General features: G+C 44.4%; 1 protein-coding gene across 1 annotated transcript; it reads left to right on the forward strand.

Annotated features, from left to right (window-relative positions):
- The first annotated feature begins 3,281 nt into the window (after nt 1-3,281).
- Nucleotides 3,282-14,339, forward strand: POLR1D (RNA polymerase I and III subunit D). Its single transcript, XM_068265010.1, has 3 exons — nt 3,282-3,388; nt 6,047-6,121; nt 13,998-14,339. The coding sequence occupies exons 1-3, from the start codon at nt 3,363-3,365 to the stop codon at nt 14,263-14,265; spliced, it is 369 nt and encodes a 122-aa protein (XP_068121111.1). The 5' UTR covers nt 3,282-3,362; the 3' UTR covers nt 14,266-14,339.
- The last annotated feature ends 7,971 nt before the right edge of the window (nt 14,340-22,310 follow it).

The following is a 22,310-nucleotide window of genomic DNA, read 5'->3' on the forward strand; positions in this document are numbered from 1 at the left end:
TACTCACAAACTATGACCACAAACACAGGTACTCCTCAAGGTTGTTGTCTGTCCCCACTGCTGTTCGATCCACTGTGCACTGCGTTTTTGGTAAAAGCGCTTTTCTAAGCGCTTTTACAGAGCGGTTTTGTCATTCACTCCCTGACGCAAGTCAAGAAGTGAACTCTTTGACCCCGGAAAATAATAAATACAATGTATTTATTCTAAAAAACGCGTTTTTTTTAGCGTTTATCACTCTTCCTATACCTTCCATTATAGTAAAAACGCCCCAAAAATGGAACCGGCATCACTTTGCAAACCGCACAGCGGACGCAACGCACTGATATGAACCTTTTTATAGAGATTCTTTGCACAAGCGTTTTGTGGCCGATTTTGAAAATCGGCAGCACTGGAAAAAAAAAGGCAAAAACGCTCTTAGTGTGAACGAGCTCTCAAAGCAGGTTTTATGAGCATCACAACTTCATTGGGAGTATATATCAGGACTCTGCCTTTAGGAACCTGAAAGTACTATTACAATAAAGATGTATCTAAGCAGCCTTCCATCCACCAACTGTGAACCCCACATATTAACACCATATTAAGGGGGCAGCTCCGCAGCCTCAATTCCCAGCACATCTTTCAGTGCATGTTTGTGATGACATTATTGCGTGCAGTAGTCTGCGGAGCAGCCAGAATTGACAGGATGTTCTCATGGAGTGGACTGGGAAATGTAAGTTTACAAGCAAAAAACTAGTAGGTGAAGCTCAAAAAAAAAAAAAAAAAAGAAAACACCCTTTTGACGGACAAATATACATTTTATTGCCCTCCTCAGCTTATGAAATTATCAGTGATGAAGGATGATGCATGCAATGTACAGAAAGCAGCTGTAGATTATGTATCGAAGGAGGTGCTAGAGGCATAGCTCAAAACTGTTTGTGTTACAGAACCAAACCCACTTGTCCCTGTATTAGGCCCTGTACACAGAGGGGCATTGCAGTGGTGTACCTACCATGAGGCTGCAGTTGCTCACAGCACCGGGTGTAGCCATGGCTAGGGGTGCTGCTGTGGTTCTCAGTCACTGTATTCTGCCACTTTTTTATAGTATGGGCAACATTCGGGAAAATAGCAGCAGGCAGTGCAAGGGACTGTACTACTTCCTGCTCTATATGTAGCACCTCTCCCCCTTCCTCTTCCATGGGCAATGTGTCTCCTCGCTCTCTACACACAGCCTGCAGTGTGTGAATGTGCAGAGCAGCAGGGTGAGTAGAGAGAATGATTGCTGTGCTGCAGCTGGGACATTAGCAGGGAGAGGTGACAGGATGCGTTTAGTGCTTCAGAAGTTGCCTGTCATTAGTAGCCAATGCGCACTGGCTGCTGTAATACCAGAGTGCCATAGACTATTGATTATTTATACTGATCAGAGTAATTAATCAATAACGCAGGGCAGTCTGCTGTTGCAGAAGCCAGTGATACAGGTGCTGGCAATCGACTTCTGTACTGAGCAGAGAAGCAAGCTCCAGGAAATATAGATTAGCTTGATTGCAGGTAATGTTATCTCTTTTCCCAGCTCCCCCTCCACCAATGTTGTCTTCTCCCATGACTATTTTCTCTTTTCAGATTACGGTTAGCTTCGTCCACATCCTGATGGCTCCCTTTCCCCCAAAAATTTGCAACGACACACTCAGTGCCCCAACCTGTCAACTCTCCCATTAAAAAATAGTGGTGGTTTTTCAGGGAGGGGGGGGGGGGGGGTGTTGGGCTTGGGGCGGGGGTGTCTGTGAATAATCAGCACCAGGTGACAAATTCCCTAGATACGTCACTGGGGCATTGCAATGCAGCGTAATGGATGCACTGTAACATGGTATGTAGCACTGAATGACAGCATCAGTTATTGCACTGTAGTATCGACAGTTGACGTCCGCTCACATGTGCAGGCACGTGATAGTGCTGTTCCAAGCGCCATTTCACTGCCGGTGCTGTGTCCAGTTGTGCTTCCCTAAAATACTGTCCTGTGCTTATGCCTGAAACCATGGCGGCCTAGAGGGGGAATAGTAATCTAGTGTGGATTATTGTGAAATAATCAGTGTGGATTGAATTCTAAAATTACATTTTTACTTATGAATTTTTAGTGGTATGCCTGGTTAGGGGTGTGGTGGGGCGTCTAAAGTGTCCCTCTTTCTCATCTCAAAAAGTTGGGAGGTATGATGTAGGAAGCCTCTGGATAGCTGCCCCAATCCCTCTCAAGCCCTCTTTTCCAGCGCTGCATCCCTCTGAACACATTTGGCAAAAGATCCTGAATGTTTCTGCGGCGACACTCCCACCATGAACAAGCTCATCCTTGCACATGTGCAAGTAAAGTCTGTGCTTGCCCAGCAGAACGAAGCTTGTGTGGCAAGGGTTGAATGAGAAAGCGTAGTCAAGTGACGCAACGTGGGGGGCAATTGAGGTGAAAGAAACCACCCGTCAGCAATTGAAGACGGAAGCCTGGGTACATTTTAACCCTCCCTCACCCGCCCGTCTTCTGCACCCTCCCAGCTACAGCCCGGTTTGCATAACCCCCCCCCCCCCCCCCCAGTGGATTTTTCTCCCTAATGGTCCGTTCCTTCGCCAGTGTGAAGAAACAAATGTAGGGCTTCATCTTCCGTTTCTAGTCCGCTGAGTTCAGCGGTCCGGAAAAATAGGTGCTGAAGCAAAGTTGCAGTCTGTACAGTGGAACATACCCAATGGATCCGTATGAACGAACGCATGTGAACGGTTCCATAGGTTAACATTGGATCCGTTCCGTTTACGGTCTGTTTTCTAACACTAATGTGAACCGGGCCTTACTCCTACATGTACTCATCTGCACTGCCACAAGAAGAGGGTCCTGGACAGCAATGGAAGGCTAGAAGGGAAGCATCTGGAGTCTGGACCATCCAGAGGCATCCCACTACTGAGGTAAGTATCCATCTTAACCCCTTCTTCGTCACAGGCAAACATTTGGTCGGGAGATTCACTTTTGTTACAGTTACTACTACTATAAGGTTATCCTATTCTGAATACAACTTCAAGTATGCAATGAACAGTCTTTGCAGCAAGAATTACTGCTGCACCGCCTTCCCCAGCCATCCCTCCTGCTCCCCCTCTACAGAGAAACCCATGAGGAGTCAGCACGCGACACCTTCCAGCCTGTTCCTTATAACGTGCATGTATTGTAATTGTATTGTATTACATATTGCACACAACGCTAAAAATTCTACAGCAGCAAACCGCTTACGATGACGTCACACGCAAGGAAACGTCGCGGCGCCGGAAGTGTCTCTGCTGGTTGGCAATTGCGTAGCAGCTGTTGGTTGGCGTAATGTGTGGAGTGTCTTCCGGTGCAGCGCCTGTAAGTGCTCACCATGAAGGAGGAGGACGAGCTGGAGAAGTAAGTGCGGCTGCTTGGCGAGGATAATGTGTCAGCAGTGGTCTCTCCTCTCTCAGTGGCTGGCTGCCATGTAGTGGGCTGCAGAGCTGCACAGGAAGCACATGGACTGCTGGGGTAGCATATGGAGGGGGCACCCTGTGCATGGGAGCACACATTGCTGCCACTCTCTGCAGTCTAGACTCGAAGGCTGTTTTAAATGTGAATTATGGATCTGTTTCAGCACTGGGTGGTTTGGGGACACTCAGCTGTTACATAGCCCATACATAGAAAATTGAAGAGACTATGTAACATATGCAGAGAGCACACTGCATGGGAGCAGACATTTTTGGTACTCTCTGTGGTCTAGACTTAAAGGCTGTTTTAAGGGACAGTACATACACATGATGAAATAGACATGTGTATGTACAGTGCCAGGCATACACATAACTAGGCTGGGTTCCTTTCTTATTTCTCTGCCTGAAAGAGTTAAACATCAGGTATGCAAGTGACAGTTTCTGTCCGGGTAGGACTGGTTCAGACTATAGCATAACCCTCACTGACCGGTAACTACAGCCATAAACCACTTTCCTGTCAGTAAATGGCTTCTGAGGGCAGGAAAGAGATAAAAAGTGTCAATAATTCATAGGTTTGAGCTCTGGTATATTTCAATGAAGGAGTCATTGAGCAAAGACAATGAAACAGTAAAAACTTAAAAACTAGATTTAAATATAAAATGGGATATCTAAAAAAAAAAAAAAGTCATTTTTAGGAGGAGGAGGAGGAGGGTAGATACAATTGTTTTTCTCATCAGTTTATTTTCACCTCGGATGCCCTTTAAGGTGAATTATGGATCAGTTAATTTCAGCACTGGGTGGTTTGGTAGCAGACACACAGCCCAAATGTAAAAATTAAAAGGGACTGTGGTAGCATATGGAGAGGGCACACTGTGCATGTTGTAGATAAAACCTTCAGCGCTAATCATATATATCCACCACCAGGAACACCATAAACATAGATGCGCTTACCAGATTGTTACAGACCTTAAAGGGAACCAGAGAGGAACGGGGGGTGAAAAAAGAAACAGATTTTATACATACCGGGGGCTTCTTCCAGCCCCATAAGCCTGAATCGCTCCCACGCCGCCATCCTCGGCTTCCTGGATCCGCCGGTACCGGACCCGTCACTTCCGGCGGACGCGGCCAATTGTCCGCATCACAGGGGCTCCCTCCATACATGTACGCATGCGGCTGCGCAGTTAACAGCCACATGCGTATCTGTATGGGGAGAGCACCCTGTGATGCGGAGAATTGGCCGCGTCCGCCGGCCGACTTGCCGACTCGCGGCAATGACGGGACCCGGTGGCGGCTGATGCAGGCAGCGGAGGAGTGCGACGTGGGAGCGATCCGTGCGTATGGGGCTGGAGGAAGCCCCAGGTATGTATATTGCATCCTCTCTGGTTCCCTTTAATTACAGGGTCTGTAACATAGCATTATAAGGTCAGCGGCAGGTATTTTCCCAGCTGGCCTCCTCTCCATATGCGAATGACCACAATGGTTCAGGTTCTTAATGCAGTATTTCAGCAGATTATGCATGAAAGAAATGATAAACTGATCTAAGCGTATCTATTTTGGTGTTTAATGTAAATCCAATTTAAAAAAAACATAAAACTCATTAAAAATCCACTCACATCTGGGTCCTTGTTACAGGGACCCACAGCAGAAAACAGCACATAGAAATCACAGGACGCCATCCAGCCACACGTCCGCCTCACCCGACCGGTTTCACTACTATAGTTTCCTCATTGTATTTGACACTGTGCATGTGTTTGTACTCTGTGCATACATGAAAAAAAGGCTGTGTGTACATTTGGGCGCCAGGTGAAGCTGCTAGTATAATATTGTTAATGTTACCAATATTCAACTGTTGCACTTTATAGTGCTGATAGAATATGTTCACTATACTTAACCTGCCCTAACATTCTTGTCACACTGACCCTCCACTAATACTTACTAACCTACCTACTATCGCTGTCAAACCCCATGCGTTGATAACTGTTTACCCGGTGCTGTCTGTGCCTCCACCACTATGTGCGCTGCCATCTCTGCCAATATTGTCTACAACCGATGCCTCAGGGGCCAAAATTATACCCTGGGCATAATTCCAGCTGTGATTTATGGTCTTTGGTGGCGCTCAAACTTCCAAGGCTGTGGAGTCGAAGTCGGGGCAATTTTGGGCACCCGGAGTTGGAGTCAGATGATTTCTGTACAAAATCCACAGCCCTGTTAAGTATTAGACTAAGGAGTCGGAGTTGAGGAGTCGGAGTCATAGCCATTTTGGGTACCCGGAGTTGGAGTCGTGGTTTCATAAACTGAGGAGTTGGAGTCGGAAGATTTTTGTACCGACTCCACAGCCCTGCAAACTTCTATGCCATTGCGGGCACCCACATTTCTGTTTTGCTCTCTGCAGCTTTAAGGGGAATGATGGGCCAGTTAATGATATATCCCAAACACCCAGCACACTCCTGTTGTGCAGAAAGGGGGTGGGGGGTGTCATTTTGATAGAAATGCTTTACTGTTACTCAATTGAAATATCTGGCACAGACGACAAGGAAAAGGGGGAATCTGTCCGTACACCATACAATTTTTCACAATGTGTGACGCTCCTTTTATTCTTCTGCAGAAAAGCAGTGGAGGAGCTTCTTAAAGAAGCCAAACGTGGAAAAGATCGAGCTGAGACCATGGGGCCAATGGGCTGGTATGTAAAACTATGACTTTCCTGTAAAACTTGACATAGCATAGTAGTTTCGGACCTCTTAATAAATCTTCTGCTCACATATGTCCTGTAAACTTCAAATTCTGCAGTTATGGCCAACCCTTACACAACTAAAGGAACTGGTCATGAAAATGGATTCCAGACATTAATTGTATGTTTTAATAAATACTGTGTTTTGAAATTCTCTAGTCAGTAAATGCTGTGTTCGATAAGGCTGCATTCACAGTGGGACGTTGCGAAGTTGTGTTATAAAGTCTTATAACGCAGCTTACCGCACTGCAGTGATAGCCTATGGGGCATTCACAGTGCGACATTAGCGTCGCATTGTAAGGTGTAGCGTTACCGTAAAGCACTGCTGCAGTGCGTTACCTCTAAATGCACACGTTACTGGGTACAGGAAAGCATACATTTTATTGCCTGAATGCTTCACTGTACCTACTGTATGCGACGGTAACCCACCATTAATGTGCATTACCACTTTTTTTGTGTTGCATTGTGACTTTAACCACTTAAGCCCGAAGGGTTGTTTATTTTGTGCATCTGAGCAACTTTCACCTCCCATTCATTTGCCAAAAACTTTATCACTACTCATCACAATGAAATGATCTATATCTTGTTTTTTTTCCGCCACCATTTAGGCTTTCTTTGGGTGACACATTTTGCTGAGAATTAATTTATTCTAAATCCATTTTAACAGGAATATTAAGGAAGAAATTGAAAAAAATCATTATTTCTCAGCTTTTGGCCATTATAGTTTGAAATTAATACATGCTACCGTAATTAAAGGATACCACAACCGAACGTTTGTGGTTAAAATTATTGCAGCACTGTGTAGGGTGTAATGAGCACATACCAATTGTTCCTCTAGCCCCCCTCCGTCTGCCGCCGTTCTCTGTCTATACATTCCGGTGTGCGGCGACTTGCTTGAACTTTGCCCCGGACATACTGCGCCCTGTGTGCGCAGTATGTCCTTCCCCCTTCACTTCTGGCTGGCGCATAGCGCGAGGCTCAGAAGCACGCTGACTCCTCTGTGCTGCATGTGCGCTCCATTACACCGAGCGTCACATGCTAATCAAGATGGCCACAGTCAAAAAGTCCTGGGAGCGATCGATCACGCTCCCAGGAACAAGAATGAAGATGGGACACTATTTTTCACTTAGAAAAACTGCAGTCTCTGATTAGAGGCTGTCAGTTTTTCTGGGGGGGACTTTGATCAATGAATGGGATCTATAATCCCATTCATTGATTGCTGGGCTAACAGCCGCGTCCTCGATCCCGCTGATGTCACCAGGAGCGTACTACGCAGGCCTAGTATGGTCTGTGTCTGCGCAGTACGCTCCTGGTGACATCAGCGGGAACAAGGACACAGCAATGCAGGCACAGTTTTTAATGCCACATCACAATGTCCCACTGTGAACCTAGCCCAAAGCTTAAAATATACCTAAAGTGAAAAAAACAAAAGCTCATATAAAGGTTTTCCCACATATGCTGACTGTAATTATAGATTATAATTCTTCTCTCCTAGTTAATATAGTGGAGTATCCGCACCATAATACATTCTGCTGGGCACCCTCTCAGCAGATGCACCTATTATCTCTACCCCCATTCTTTAGATTGTAAGCTTCTGGCAGGGCCCTCCTCCCTAGTGTTCAGGGCTGTGGAGTCAGAGCAATTTTGGGTACCTGGAGTCGGAGTCAGTGGTTTCAGTAATCTAAATAAACTGTTGGATGATTGTTGAACCAAATCCATAGCCTTTGTAAAAATTAGACTTAGGGCCCATTTACACTTAAAGTGAACCAGAGATGAAGCACCCTCATGTATTTTACCATATAGATAAGTGGGAACATTAGAGAAAATGCCTACCATGCTTTCTGTTTCATTCTGCACTGCGCAGCCTGTTTCTTATCAGACCTGATAAAATCCCAGACTGAGCATTCAGTCTGGCTTTGCTATAATGACTCAGCTATAATGATTCCTGGGCAGAGCCAGCAGGGGGCAGGCTTGGTCTTGAAAAGACATGAAAGAACACAGACTCGGCTATAAATATTCCTGAGCAAAGCCAGACTGAATGCTCAGTTGGGGATTTTATCAGGGCTGATTAGAAGCAAGCTGTGCAGTGAAGGATGAAACAGAAAGCAAGCTAGGTGTTTTCTCTAATGTCTCCATTGATATACAGTGGGTTGTAAAAGTATTTGGCCCCCTTGAAGTTTTCCACATTTTGTCACATTACTCCCACAAACCTGAATCAATTTTATTGGAATTCCACATGAAAGACCAACACAAAGTGGTGCACACATGAGAAGTGGAACGAAAATCATACATAATTCCAAACATTTTTTACAAATAACTAACTGCAAAGTGGTGTGTGCATAATTATTCGTCCCCCTTTGATCTGAGTGCAGTCAGTTACCTATAGACATTGCCTGATGAGTGCTAATGACTAAATAGAGTGCACCTGTGTGTAATCTAATGTCAGTACAAATACAGCTGCTCTGTGAGGGCCTCAGAGGTTGTCTAAGAGAATATTGGTAGCAACAACACCGTGAAGTCCAAAGAACACACAAGACAGGTCAGGGATCAAGTTATTGAGAAATTTAAAGCAGGCTTAGGCTACAAAAAGATTTCCAAAGCCTTGAACATCCCAAGGAGCACTGTTCAAGTGATCATTCAGAAATGGAAGGAGTATGGCACAACTGTAAACCTACCAAGACAAGGCCATCCACCTAAACTCACAGGCCGAACAAGGAGAGCGCTGATCAGAAATGCAGTCAAGAGGCCCATGGTGACTCTGGACGAGCTGCAGAGATCTACAGCTCAGGTGGGAGACTCTGTCCATAGGACAACTATTAGTCATGCACTGTACAAAGTTGGCCTTTATGGAAGAGTGGCAAAAAGAAAGGCATTGCATAAGAAGTCCCGTTCGCAGTTTGCCACAAGCCATGTGGGGGACACAGCAACCGTGTGGAAGAAGGTGCTCTGGTCAGATGAGACCAAAATGGAACTTTTTGGCCAAAATGCAAAACGCTATGTGTGGCAGAAAACGAATACTGCACATCACTCTGAACACACCATCCCCACTGTCAAATATGGTGGTGGCAGCATCATGCTTGGGGGGTGCATCTCTTCAGCAGGGACAGGGAAGCTGGTCAGAGTTGATGGGAAGATGGATGGAGCCAAATACAGAGCAAACTTGGAAGAAAACCTCTTGGAGACTGCAAAAGACTTGAGACTGGGGGAGAGGTTCACCTTCCAGCAGGACAATGACCCTAAACATAAAGTCAGGGCAACAATGGAATTTAAAACAAAACCATATCTATGTGTTAGAATGGCTCAGTCAAAGTCCAGATCTAAATCCAATCGAAGATCTGAAAACTGCTGTTCACAAACGCAGTCCATCTAATCTGACTGAGCTGGAGCTGTTTTGCAAAGAAGAATGGGCAAGGATTTCAGTCTCTAGATGTGCAAAGCTGGTAGAGACATACCCTAAAAGACTGGCAACTGTAATTGCAGCAAAAGGTGGTTCTGCAAAGTATTGACTCAGGGGGCTGAATAATTACGCACACTCCACTTTGCAGTTATTTATTTGTAAAAAATGTTTGGGATGATGTATGATTTTCGATCCACTTCTCACATGTACACCACTTTGTATTGGTCTTTCAGGTGGAATTCCAATAAAATTGATGCATGTCTGTGGCAGTAATGTGACAAAATGTGGAAAACTTCAAGGGGGCCGAATACTTTTGCAACCCACTGTATATGGTAAAATACATGAGGGTGCTTCGTCTCTGGTTCCCTTTAATCATCTGGTGTGCGTTATTATGCGTTTTCAGTTAAAACGCGTTAAGTGTGAAAGTTGCCACAGGAAAACATGGACATTACTTTGAAAATCAGTTTTCTTTCAGTTATAACTGAGAGCAACTGAATAAGTGTAAATGGGGCCTAAGGAGTCAGAGCAATTTTTAGGTACCTGCAGTGGAGTCGTTGATTTCATAAAATGAGGAGTCGGATGATTTTTGCACCGACTCCAAAGCCCTGCTAGTGTTTCCAGTTTGATTATGCAATCTTCCTGCCTGTCACCCCTTTTGTGGGTACAGTCTCTATTTTGTCCAGTTACTGAGCTACTGTTATCAACACATTTGCATGATCTTGTTTTGTATGTTAACCCATTTATCTATTGTGCAGCGCTGCATAATATGTTGGTGCTTTATAAATGCAATAAATAATAATGATATTACACTTGGTTAAAGCACGCCTGTATATGGGGAGGGGGGAGAAAGATCTGTGACCGGAGCTCTAGCCGCGTCTTCTGAGTATGCATCGTCCTGTCTGTGCACCTTCTCGATTGTGCTCCTGGAGCTGGGAGCGTTATACACTTACGCCATTGTCAAATTTGAGGAGGCGCACAGACTGGACCACGCATGCTGCAACTAGACCTCCAGCCGCAGATCTTTCTGATCGGGCAACGGCACAACACAGAGGAGTGTGAGGGACCCTGAAAGTCTGAGGGGCTGGAAGAAACCCCAGGTAAGTAAAAATCCACTTTTTTCCCTCCAATTCTGGTTTGCTTTAAAGAACACTGAAGCGAAAAAAAAATTATGATATAATGAATTGGTTGTGTAGTACAGATAATTACTAGAACATTAGTAGCAAAGAAAATATTCTCATTTTTTTAATTTGTTACTGTATATTCCAGCATTTTGCGAACAGCTGCTTGCGCGGGTAATAGAGCAGCTTCCTGGTTTGGGGGGGTCACCTGACTGGTAACGTGTGCTCACGCTGGAAGAGATGGCCGGCAGAACATTTTGTGAAGCCCACACGCCACCAATCGGGTGACCCGCAACTAGGAAGCTGCTCTATTACCCATGCAAGCGGCTGTTCACAATATGCTATCCAGATTGCTGGAAACTTTCACTCAAAACGTAGAGCCTGATGCCTGCAACAATTCCCTGATGACGTCAGGGAACTGCACACTTTGCCAGTACAGAGCGATCTCTGTTCCCTCCCCCGGATGACTGCAGCACCCGGTAATGCCAGTTGCTACTGTCTTTTATACAGTAAATCTTTTATACAATATGTTATGTTTAGCTATGTCCTATGATAAATCTTTTATGATACAATCATTTTGTTGTGAGGTGGATGGAGGAGACGTGTTTTGTGTGTGTACAGTGAAGGAGGTGGTGGGATGCCAAGAGGGGTAGTCTTATACGGCGAGTATGTCCCAAACTCTATATTTAACTGGAAAAGTTGGGAAGTCGTCTTATACTCCGGAATATACAGCATCATTCGCTAATATTTGCAGTTTCTACTATACTCAACATTCTAAATGATTTTACAGAGCAGGCTTGTGAACTTTTGAACTGTTCTCTGCAGAGAAAAAAAAAACAATACAGTGACTGACACTTGAGCTAACAAGCTTCAGAAGACTTTGAAAGTCATGGAGCTCAATGGCTCTTTTGCATAGATAACTGGAGTTTCTTAACTCTTGCTGTACTGGAAACAATATTATACTTATGTCTCTGCTCCTAATGTTTTATTTCTTAGCTGTACTACACATACAAATCATTTCATCATTTTTTTTTTCTTCCGTGTCTATTTAAGCTCCATGAGATTAGACTGTGAGCAGCTGCCCTGAGCTCAGCCAAAATGCAGTGCTATCCACAGTCTCTTTTCACTCTTAGTGATGTTATTACCTCTCTAGTGATAAGCGAGATTGAGTTTCACAAAACCGAACCATCATGTTAGTGAGCGCAGGCCTGGGCTGAGAAGAGTAACTCATCTGTGTATTAAAAGTATTAGAGACACAGGATCAGCAGGATAATCAGGCAACTGGTATTATTTTAAAAGGAAAAATCCATATCCTTCTCAGTTTAGGATCCCCTTAATTGGCTTGTTGTGAATGATCCGGTCTCTTTTCCACTTTTATTTACCCTACAGGAAAGTGAGGCATAGTCGCATGATCATGGCTAACCAATCAAAAAAACAGAAATCGCGGTTTTGCCGCTCACTGACATCTTCCAGCCCCTAGAAGTCTATCAGGTCCCACTCTGAAGTTTTACCGTGCCGCTGTTCCCTCCATTAGACCTGTGAATGGGTTGAGGTCTTCTGTGCATGCCTGCTGCGTACCACTCATCGTGCTCCTCTAGCCGTGAGATCTTGTACAGTGCAAGTCTTTGTGAACTGCGCAAGGGCAGAGCGCTCCCAACTACAGGGGCGCAAACACGAGAGGCGCTCATACTCAGAAAACCATGACCCATTCACAGGTCGCAATCTTACAGAGGGGACAGCGGTGGCCTTGAGCACTTCGGTGTTGGACCTGATAGACTTCTAGGGGCTGGGAGAAGCCTTGGGTGAGTAAAACGTTTCTGTTTTAGCTTTGCCTTATGTATCCTTTAAAGGGATACTGTAGGGAGGTCGGGGGAAAATGAGCTGAACTTACCCGGGGCTTCTAATGGTCCCCCGCAGACATCCTGTGTTGGCGCAGCCACTCCCCAATGCTCCGGCCCCGCCTCCGGTTCACTTCTGGAATTTCTGACTTTAAAGTCAGAAAACCACTGCGCCTGCGTTGCCGTGTCCTCGCTACCCGCTGATGTCACCAGGAGTGTACTGCGCAGACACAGACCATACTGGGCCTGCGCTGTGCGCTCTTGATGACATCATCGGGATCGAGGACACGGCAACGCAGGCGCAGTGGTTTTCTGACTTTAAAGTCTGAAATTCCAGAAGTGAACTGGAGGCGGGGCCGGAGCATCGGTGAGTGGCTGCGCGGGCACAGGATGTCTGCGGGGACCATTAGAAGCCCCGGGTAAGTTCAACTCATTTTCCCCCGACCCCCCCTACAGTATCCCTTTAAGGAGAAACTGGACCATAAAGGTCTATTAATGAAAACAAAGAAACCGGTTCATTAGAGAGGAGACAAGATAGTGAGATGCAAATAACTGACTTAAAGGGACCCTGAGTGGTGAATAAAAATGAAATTTAGACTTACCTGGGGTTTTCTGTAGTCACCCCGTCCACCCAAAGTTGCTGACTACCAGAGCCACCATCAGGACCAGGAGAGAGGAGAAAAGGATGCTGGAGGACCTTGCGGGCTATTGGGGGGGGGGGGGGGGGGTGTTTGGTTGGGGGTAGAAAGCCCCAGGTAAGTCTAGATTTTCATTTTTTATTTTTTTTTTGTCACTGCTCAGGTTCTCTTTAATGCAAATTATATGCTGATTTTATGTCCATTTGCATTGTTTTGAAAATTCCCTTATCAAGGCTGGTTCTGCATTGGGCTGTACCACTTCTTGGCTGCAAACACAAACATCACATCAACTTAACTTTTTAGTTTCTAATGCTGGGAATACACCATGCGTTTTTTAGGCAGATAGATGGTTCGATAGCTAATTTCCAACATATTAAACTTTCGATCGTTTTACCGCTCGATTTCTGATAGAAGTGAATGGAAATAGATAAGAGGATCGAAAGGTAAATCGAGCGGAAAAACAAATCGAAACACGATCGAACGGTAAATCGAACAAAAAACGCATTGTGTATTCTGAGCATTACTGACCATCTCTGCAGTTGAGTAATATTAAATGGAAGTAGTACAACAGGTGCTAGTTATTTTCCAGGCTACAATTGCCAGTATACGGTATAGATTTATTTGGACAGTCCTCTCATATTGCTATACTCATGTTTATTACATGCTGTTTTTAGAATCTTGTTCAGTAAGAAATGGTTCCCAAAAGGATACATTTTTAAGCAGATTTCTCAGAATGGACACTAGGTGGTGCACTAGACAAGCCTATTGCTGTAAGACTGAAAGTTGTTCAGCTCTGAGTTCTTAACTTTTTTTTTTTGGCATGAATTTCCTCTGCAGGATGAAGTGTCCTGTTGCCAGCACCAACAAGCGCTTTCTGATAAATACCATAAAGAATACTCTGCCGCCTGGCAGGGAGAAGCGCAGCAGGAGATCTCACGAGGAACAAGAGAGCAGGGACCGCAGCCAGGAGCCGCGACGCTCAACAAAACACACTGCGCATCCTTATAAGAGGAGCCAGGAGTCCAGAGAGGAGAAAAGCCACTCGCCAGCCTCCAGCAAGAACTCCAGGCACTCACGCTCCAAGAGCGACCATGACAGCAGATAGCCATAGAGACTGCAAAGCAATAAGGCTGTAACTGTTACTCGGTATTTGGCAATACACTGGGCGTTTGTCTGTTATTCCAGCCTGACACTGACTGTTAATATTTTTAGGACTTTTTCAGCATGTATTGCCTTCACTCAGTGGTGGGTGGTAACAAGGATGCTTTGTGCTAGCGTTAGCTGTAACCGGTGCATGAGCTTCCCTGAATGTGTGCTACAGGGAACAATGCCAGCGGGAGAGTGTCCCCCCACATCTCAGCCCATCCCTAGGTCTATACATCGCTAGGGATCAAGAGATCTGTAGTTCAGCATAACCCAAAGCTGAGCAGGGAAAATTCTAAGGTATATAAGGGAACATTTAATATAATAGCAAAGTAGTAACCAGAATACCTGTTTTACGGGCTAAATGTGATTGGCTGCCTCCTCTGCAGCTCTTGTCCTCGCTGTTTTAGATTCAACTTGTGGATGTGCGCCTAGCGGCTTTCCGGCATCCCCCATACATCGGGTCATGTGACACACTAAGAGAAGTGCACGGATGCTGGAAGCCGCTAGGAGCAAGAGGAAGGCTGCCAGATGTTAGAGGCTCCGTGAGTATTTCAAAGGCTGCAAACACCCCCAAAACAAAGTCCCCTTTATCCCTCAGGCATGCCAGTTAGTTGAGACTTCCGGTTGCCTGAGTTTTGGATAACGGCCACTTTGTTGTATTTTAAGTGAACCACAGATGAAGCACCCTCATGTATTTTACCATATACATCAGTGGGAACATTAGAGAAAACGCCTACCCTGCTCTCTGTTTCATTCTTCACTGCTCAGCCTGCCTGTTATCAGCCCTGATAAAATCCCCGACTGAGCATTCAGTCTGGCTTTGCTCAAGAATCCCTATAGCTGTGTCATTATAGCAGAGCCAGAAGGGGGCAGGCTTGGGCTTGAAAATACATCAGAGAAGACAGGCTCAGCTATAATGATTCCTGAGTAAGGCCAGACTGAATGCTCAGTCTGGGATTTTATCAGGGCTGAAACAAGCGGGCTGAGCAGTGAAGAATGAAACGGAGAGCAGGGTAGGTGTTTTCTCTAATGTTCCCACTAATATATGGTAAAATACATGAAGGTGCATCGTGTCTGGTTCACTTTTTAAAACAAATGGTTCTACGGGTCCATAACTACACAGTGGATTTTTGTACTTATAAGTTCAGTTCCTATTGTAATTTACATTGATCTGATCGACGTGTGACTGATTTAAGAATTTACCTTGTCGACTATTGGGTTTTGTTGAAATTTAACATATTTTAACGGTCTCATTTAAAAGTACTGCAAGGAAAGCAAGTGTCTTTGAAATAACTTAATCTTAAATGATATATCTTTTCTCATATAGTCCAGGCCTTGCTAACACACCATCAAAGAATGTTGTCTGCATGGATCAGGAGTCAATCCTTCAGCTTACAGTTTTGCACTGAGTGCTGTACAGATGGCGATATGACAGAGCAGCTTCCAGTGGGAGGGGTAAGGAGGACCATTAAGCACTTTGCCAAGACGATCCTGCACTCTGGATCACCCAGCAATACCTCGGGGAGGCTGCTAGATTCTTGGCCCTGACTGGCTGCCTTGGCCGAGAATCCTCCAGGGCAGTGTTTCTCAGACCTGTCCTTGTGGCTCCCCAATGCATACATTTGAGCATAGCTGAGGTTGCCTGCAAAACATGCACCGTAGGGGAGCCATGAACAGGTTTGAGAAAGTGTGTGTGTGTGTGTGTGTGTGTGTGTGTGTGTGTGTGTGTGTGTGTGTGTGTGTGTGTGTGTGTGTGTGTGTGTGTGTGTGTGTGTGTGTGTGTGTGTGTGTGTGTGTGTGTGTGTGTGTGTGTGTGTGTGTGTGTTTTCAGGTACTGTAGTGCAGGAACAGGATGGTCGCACTCCCTACTGGGTTTTCTTAGGGTCAAGCTAAAAAATTACAACCTCCTAACTGAGCCTTAACGAGAACCAGAGACGAAGCACCCTCATGTATTTTATTACATTTATCAGTGGGAACATGACAGTAAACACCTACCCTGCTTTTAGTTTCATTCTTATCTGCTTAATTAGTCTATTATCAGCTGTGATAAGAATCCCCGACTGGCTCAGTCTAGGTTTGACCTGGAATCATTATAGCTGAGTCACTCTTCTGTGGAGTCTTTTCAAGCCCAAGCCTGCCACCTCCTGGCTCAGATTTCCTGCTTTGCATACTGAGAGCTGTGATGACATGGGAGGGGCTGCTCCTGCTGAGAGAGAATCTCTGAAACAGACAAGTGTGGCTGCAATATGATCTGTGTGCACTCTGTCTGCATAGATAGTGATGATGACTGCAGTTTCATTCCTATGAGAGACACTTCCTACAGGCAGCTGCACATCATACCAAAATGAAAGCACACAGATGAAAGGCTGCAGCAGCCTTTCTCATATAGCCTAGATAGCAGCCTAGTCTCATATAGCCTAGACAGCACATCCAGAACAACTCATAACCCGGAAGCAGAAGGGATATGAGGCGGCGGCCATATTTGATTTTTCCTGGAGCAATAATGGATAAAAAACACTAAAAAAGGCACACCAGAGCGGCGAAATGATCAGGTAGAGCATTTATTCTTTACAAGCTATCGACTGATATGTTTATTTTGTGTGAAACGTTCATCTCTGGTTCCCTTTAACACAGCATAGAAGAAGCACCTTGTGGAGACGCCTGAATACAATTAATTAAAAACCGTAAAGAGAGGCAGTGTTGGTCTTACCTCTCCCAAAGAACTAGGTTAGTTATGTTTTAGCACTATTATAGACCATGTATTTTACAAGGTTTTGCCTGCTTCCTCAAGTCAGTCATACAAAAAGTGCCTGATAGATGTGGCCAATGTCTGTGAGTGCCTCTATCCCACTTTGGCCTCACTCACATTGGCCCCATCTGTCGGGCACTTTTTGTATGATTAACCTGAGGAAGTGGTCAAGATCCCATGAAACGCGTTGTCTATAGAGCTTAATAAACGTCTGTTTAGCCATTACTAGCCTAGTTCTTCGGGATAGGTAAGACCAACACCGCATCTCCGTTTAAACTGTTTTTAATTATTTTATTGTATTTATGCCCGTCCACAAAGTGCTGTAAACAAGAGGGTTAAACGTGGCAGTTTAAAATATAAGGAATTTAGTCTCTTGATCTTAAAGCAAACCTGTGGCAAGGAATGGTTTTAAATCCTCATACTTGCCTCAGTACCCTTTTCCTCTTGTGACCGCACTCCTGTCCGTGTATGAGCTTGTCCATATTGGGCATACACAAGTAACGCACTTTTTTTTTTTGTGTGTGTGTGTAAAAAAAAAAAACGTACCTGTTCAATGTGTTTTTCACACCTTTGCTCAATGCAGGAAGCTGATCCTATTGTTAAAAATAGTATCCACTTGTTACAAAAAACTGACCCATGAAGTGGCAGAGTCCTGTCCTGCTGTAATTTTTTCAGACGAGCAGATGCGTTGCCCATAGCTACCTTAGGTGCATTGCATTCCATCCCCCGGACGTGATTACGACATGAAAATGGAGCGGACACTGAACTGGTCTGCTCCATTCCAAATGAGAGCACTGGAATTGGAACCAAGGCTTCGGTTCGCACATGCCCAGTAGCACAGAGGCAAAAAAACATGCCTAAGTGGCTTCATTCTACTGGGCATGTGCGGACCTTACTCGCACATGCCCAGTTTGTATACGCTTCTTCATGTTGGGAGCGCGGCCACCAGAAACCTATTTGACTAGCTCTTGTTGGACATGTTTAGAGGGACCCTAAGCTAGAGGCCACTACTGAGGGTAAGTATTATCTCTCCTTTTTTTTTTTTTTTTTTTTTACCTCTTTTGCTTCAGGTACATTTTAACCTTATAATATTGCTTGTGTAGCCCTATGATGATTCTACTGAATGTTGGAAATGCTTGCTTCTTTCTAGCCATAAAACCAATTGGCACTGCAGAGCAGTTGTGGCCTGTCAGCACTTAACCAATGCAATAAGAGTTATGGTTTCCTGTGGTATTAACACTAAGCATTCAATCTAAAAATGGGGGGGGGGTCTAAAGAATTAATTCATATTCCTGGTAGCCTCGTCACCTTTAGTGCAATATGTAACACAGTAAAGAGGTCACGCTTCTAAATGGAATGTATAGTTCATTATTCTTTTATTTGAAATATTGGTTTGTTTTGTTAATCAGCGAAATGTGATGTGCTGCATAGTTTACTTGATTGAAATAATGTTACAAATAAAAATGTGTTCTGCATTTGGATCTCTGCCCGGTGGTTTGACTGGCAGGTTGATAGAAGAATGTTCTTGGTTTACTGCTGTGTAGTAAAGAGAGCAAACAGTGGGGTTTACTTACCTGTTGCTAGGAGACCTGGTTTCAGTAACCTCAGGAACACCGGGAGTATATTCACTAAACAATGTTAAAATATATATGACTGCACATGTACATTTTAAAGCTGAATACTCCCCTCACGACGAAGGAAAATGGATCACACGACGAGCGCTCCCCGATCCATCTTCCGGCTGATGGGTACAGGGGCGTCACACGATGGCGTGAACGGGAAGTCAGTTGATTGCGGTGATTTGCACGGAGTCGTCAGGGATCTTAAAGATCCAATCCGCTGTGACTATCGATATAGCTGTGTATTGCTAATTGTCATTTGCGCGATCGCGCGCCTGTACCCATATCGCGAGATCGCAGAAAAGACTGCTCGTCGCGCAAAATAATCACCAGTCATCGGGAAAATCATTGGAAAAATGGTGCGGTGGGTTTTTGGAAACCTACATGAAACAAATTGCGCACTACACGCATTATACACGTGTGTGTGTGTGTTGCTTGTACAACGTGCGTTACACTATTTTCCTAACATTTGCTACACAAGCAATGCGCTTGTTTGCATAGAACACTGATTATGTCTGTTCCTGTGCACTGTGTATATACATACATTTGAACGTTGTTTAATGGATGCATCACATGATTACTACAGCAGTAAATAAAGATGCTTATAATATTTGCTGGTCAAACAAGGTGAACATTTAATTTGGTAGTATTTCACGTGTTCCTAAATTCAAAAAATGCTTTAGTGTGAAGCATAAATAAAACGTGTTCAGAAAACTCAGCACAGTCTCTTAAATACGTTCCTTTAAATTCTGTATGTGTGTAAAATACAGTACCTCAAGTTAAAGAGGAACTGTAGTGAAAATAACGTAATGAATATGGATGGTAACCTTTTCTTTTACATTCTGAAATTTATCTCAGGTGTCCACATCTTTAATTCTGCCAGGTGATCTGTACAGAATGCCCGTTACTGAGAGTTCTATGCACAGAGGAAACTACTGGTTACTATTTTTTCCCCATAATGCAACAAGCTTCACAGATAGGAAACTGTCAGGACCATGGTCATGACATCACACTGTGGGAGGGATTTCAGCACAATATCAGCCATACAGATCTACCCTGGTGATCTATTCCAGAAAAGGTAAAGATTTCTCATGGGAAAGGGGATGAAGTTCAACCCTGGGTTAGAGTTCCTCTTTAATGAACGTCCATCCCATCTCCATATTTTTTAACCTATTATGATTATTACAGAGTACAATAAACATCATATTTTCCCTTACAAGAGTAATGCTGCTATCACAGTGGTACAAAGCACAGGCACATCCCCTCTCACATTCTGACACTATTTTTGGAACGGATCAGGATATGGAGGCTGACCTTTTTTTTGCTTTTAAACAATGTAGATTGCCTAGCTGTCCTGCTAAGCTGCTGTTTGTAATACTCTTAGCCATAGACCCTGAACAAGCATGCAGATCAGATGGATGTTTCTGACTAGAATAGCTGCATGGTTATTTCAGGTGTGTGATTCAGACACTACTGCAGCCAAAGAGATCAGCAGAACTGCCAGGCAACTGGCATTGTTTAAAAGGAAATAAATATAGCAACCTCCATATATCTCACTTCAGGTGTGCTTTGAGCCTCCCATCTGCTAACCAATGAACCCTTTTCTGGCTGCAAATGTCAGCATTTAACTGCTTGTGGTTACCCAGCAGCAAGAAACTCTCCTGCCACGCATCAGATGGGAGAGCCTGTGCTGAGCATTAGGAAGCAGCCAAGCATTAAAGAGGAACTCCAGTGAAAATAATGTAATAAAGTGCTTCATTTTTACAATAATTATGTATAAATGGTTTAGTCAGTGTTTGCCCCTGATTTACATTCTGACATTTTCCACATGGTGACGTTTTTACTGCTGGCAGGTGATGTCAGTGGAAGGAGATGCTGCTTGCTTTTTTGGCAGTTGGAAACAACTGTAAACAGCTGTTATTTCCCACAATGCAACAAGGCTCCCACAGTGAGCTGTCAGAACCATGGTCCTGACATCACACTGTGGGAGGGGTTTCACCACAATATCAGCCATACAGAGCCCCCTGATGACCCATTTGTGGGGAAAAAAAAAAAGGAATAGATTTCTCATGGGAAAGGGGGTATCAGCTACTGATTGTGATGAAGTTCAATTCTTGGTTACGGTTTCTATTTAAGTGTAAAGTAGGTGTTCATGGAATAGAGGCCTAATAAGTTTTTTTAGTAGTAGACTAGTAGCATGTTATTGGTCTAATGCATCACATTCAAAAAAAATGAAATCTCACCAAATGTGCACAGAGGTAATCGGGATAAACCACCACCAACCAGGATATGTTGATTAATTACCTGACGTTGGGAAAAAATGAATAGAACATTTGCAGCAATATGCTTCATCTGTTGCTGTTTCAGTAATTCTGCATTATATGATTCTTCATTGCATGAAATGCGGTAGAGTATCCAGTGGCCTCACTGGTTAATGACATAGCAAGATGTGGGCTGGTTTACTGGTCACCCCCAAAAAAAAATAAAAAAAAATTGCCCTGTTCTGGATTCAAGTACTGCAATTAGAAACCTATCATTTACATTGTAAGCCCTTAATATGGACAGTTAAAGGATCTCTAAGGGTCATTATAACAGGTAAAGGTCCCCTCTGGGCACAGATGTCCCTGGACCTGTGTAGACAGTTGTGTAAGACAGGGGTGCCCAAATTTTTGGGCTCACAAGCTACTTTGAAAATTACTGTGGCCAAGCGCTCTACAGTCATTTCAAATGCTAAACTTTGCAAGAGTCCACCCCCCACACACAATCGACAGCATAGTAAAACAACAACCATAGAATCCTTTCTATTTTACCCACAATAATCCCCCCCCCCCCCCCCCCCCTGTACATGCAAATGAATATTACACACTTACTTCGCCATCAGTTCCTCTCAGAAGCTCACCATTTTCTTCCTACAATGATCCCTTCCACTTCTGAGGCCTGGTGCACACCAAAACCGCTAGCAGATCCTCCAAACGCTAGAGGTTTTTGGAGCAGATTTCAGAGCGATTCTAGGCATGTTTAGAGACGTTTTCTAAACATGCCTAGCGGTTTTTGGAGCGTTTTCGTGTAGCAGATTACAAATATTTTACAGTGAAAGCTGTTACTGAACAGCCTCTGTAACAAAAACGCCTGGAAAACCGCTCTGATCTAGCGTTTTCCAGAGCGGTTTGAGCTTTTGCTATACTTTACATTGAGGCAGAAACGCTTCTGCAAACCGCAAAAGTGCTGCAGAACCCACGTTTGCGGTTTGCTAAAAACCGCAAACTGCCAGTGTGCACCAGCCCATTGAAATACATTAGCCAAGCGTTTTCCAAGGCGGAAGCGGTTTGCGGATCACTTCAAAAACCGCTCGGTGTGCACCAGGCCTGATAGTGTTTTGTGAGAACTTAAATAAACCAGTGGTTGTCCGTTATAACTGAAAGGACAACTGATGAGCAAGGTAATGTCCATGTTTCTCTATGGCTCAAGTGGGCGATATTACAGTTTAATAGTGTGCTGACCAGGAAGTGGTTATGGGGTAATGGCCATTTTCAAAATGGAGGACGGAGAATGTCAATGATCACAGTGGACAAACAGCATGCAGGACTCGGAGAGGAGAAAGAGATTGATGAGTAGACTACACGGGAGGTAAGTATG

The sequence above is a fragment of the Hyperolius riggenbachi genome, chromosome 2 (assembly GCF_040937935.1).
Source record: "Hyperolius riggenbachi isolate aHypRig1 chromosome 2, aHypRig1.pri, whole genome shotgun sequence".
NCBI lineage: Eukaryota > Metazoa > Chordata > Amphibia > Anura > Hyperoliidae > Hyperolius > Hyperolius riggenbachi.

Coding starts and splice junctions, on each gene's coding strand:
- POLR1D (XM_068265010.1), top strand. CDS start 3,363: ATGAAGGAGGAGGACGAGCTGGAGAA. Junction 3,389..6,046: donor GAGGAGGACGAGCTGGAGAA/GTAAGTGCGGCT, acceptor ATTCTTCTGCAG/AAAAGCAGTGGAGGAGCTTC. Junction 6,122..13,997: donor ACCATGGGGCCAATGGGCTG/GTATGTAAAACT, acceptor TTTCCTCTGCAG/GATGAAGTGTCCTGTTGCCA.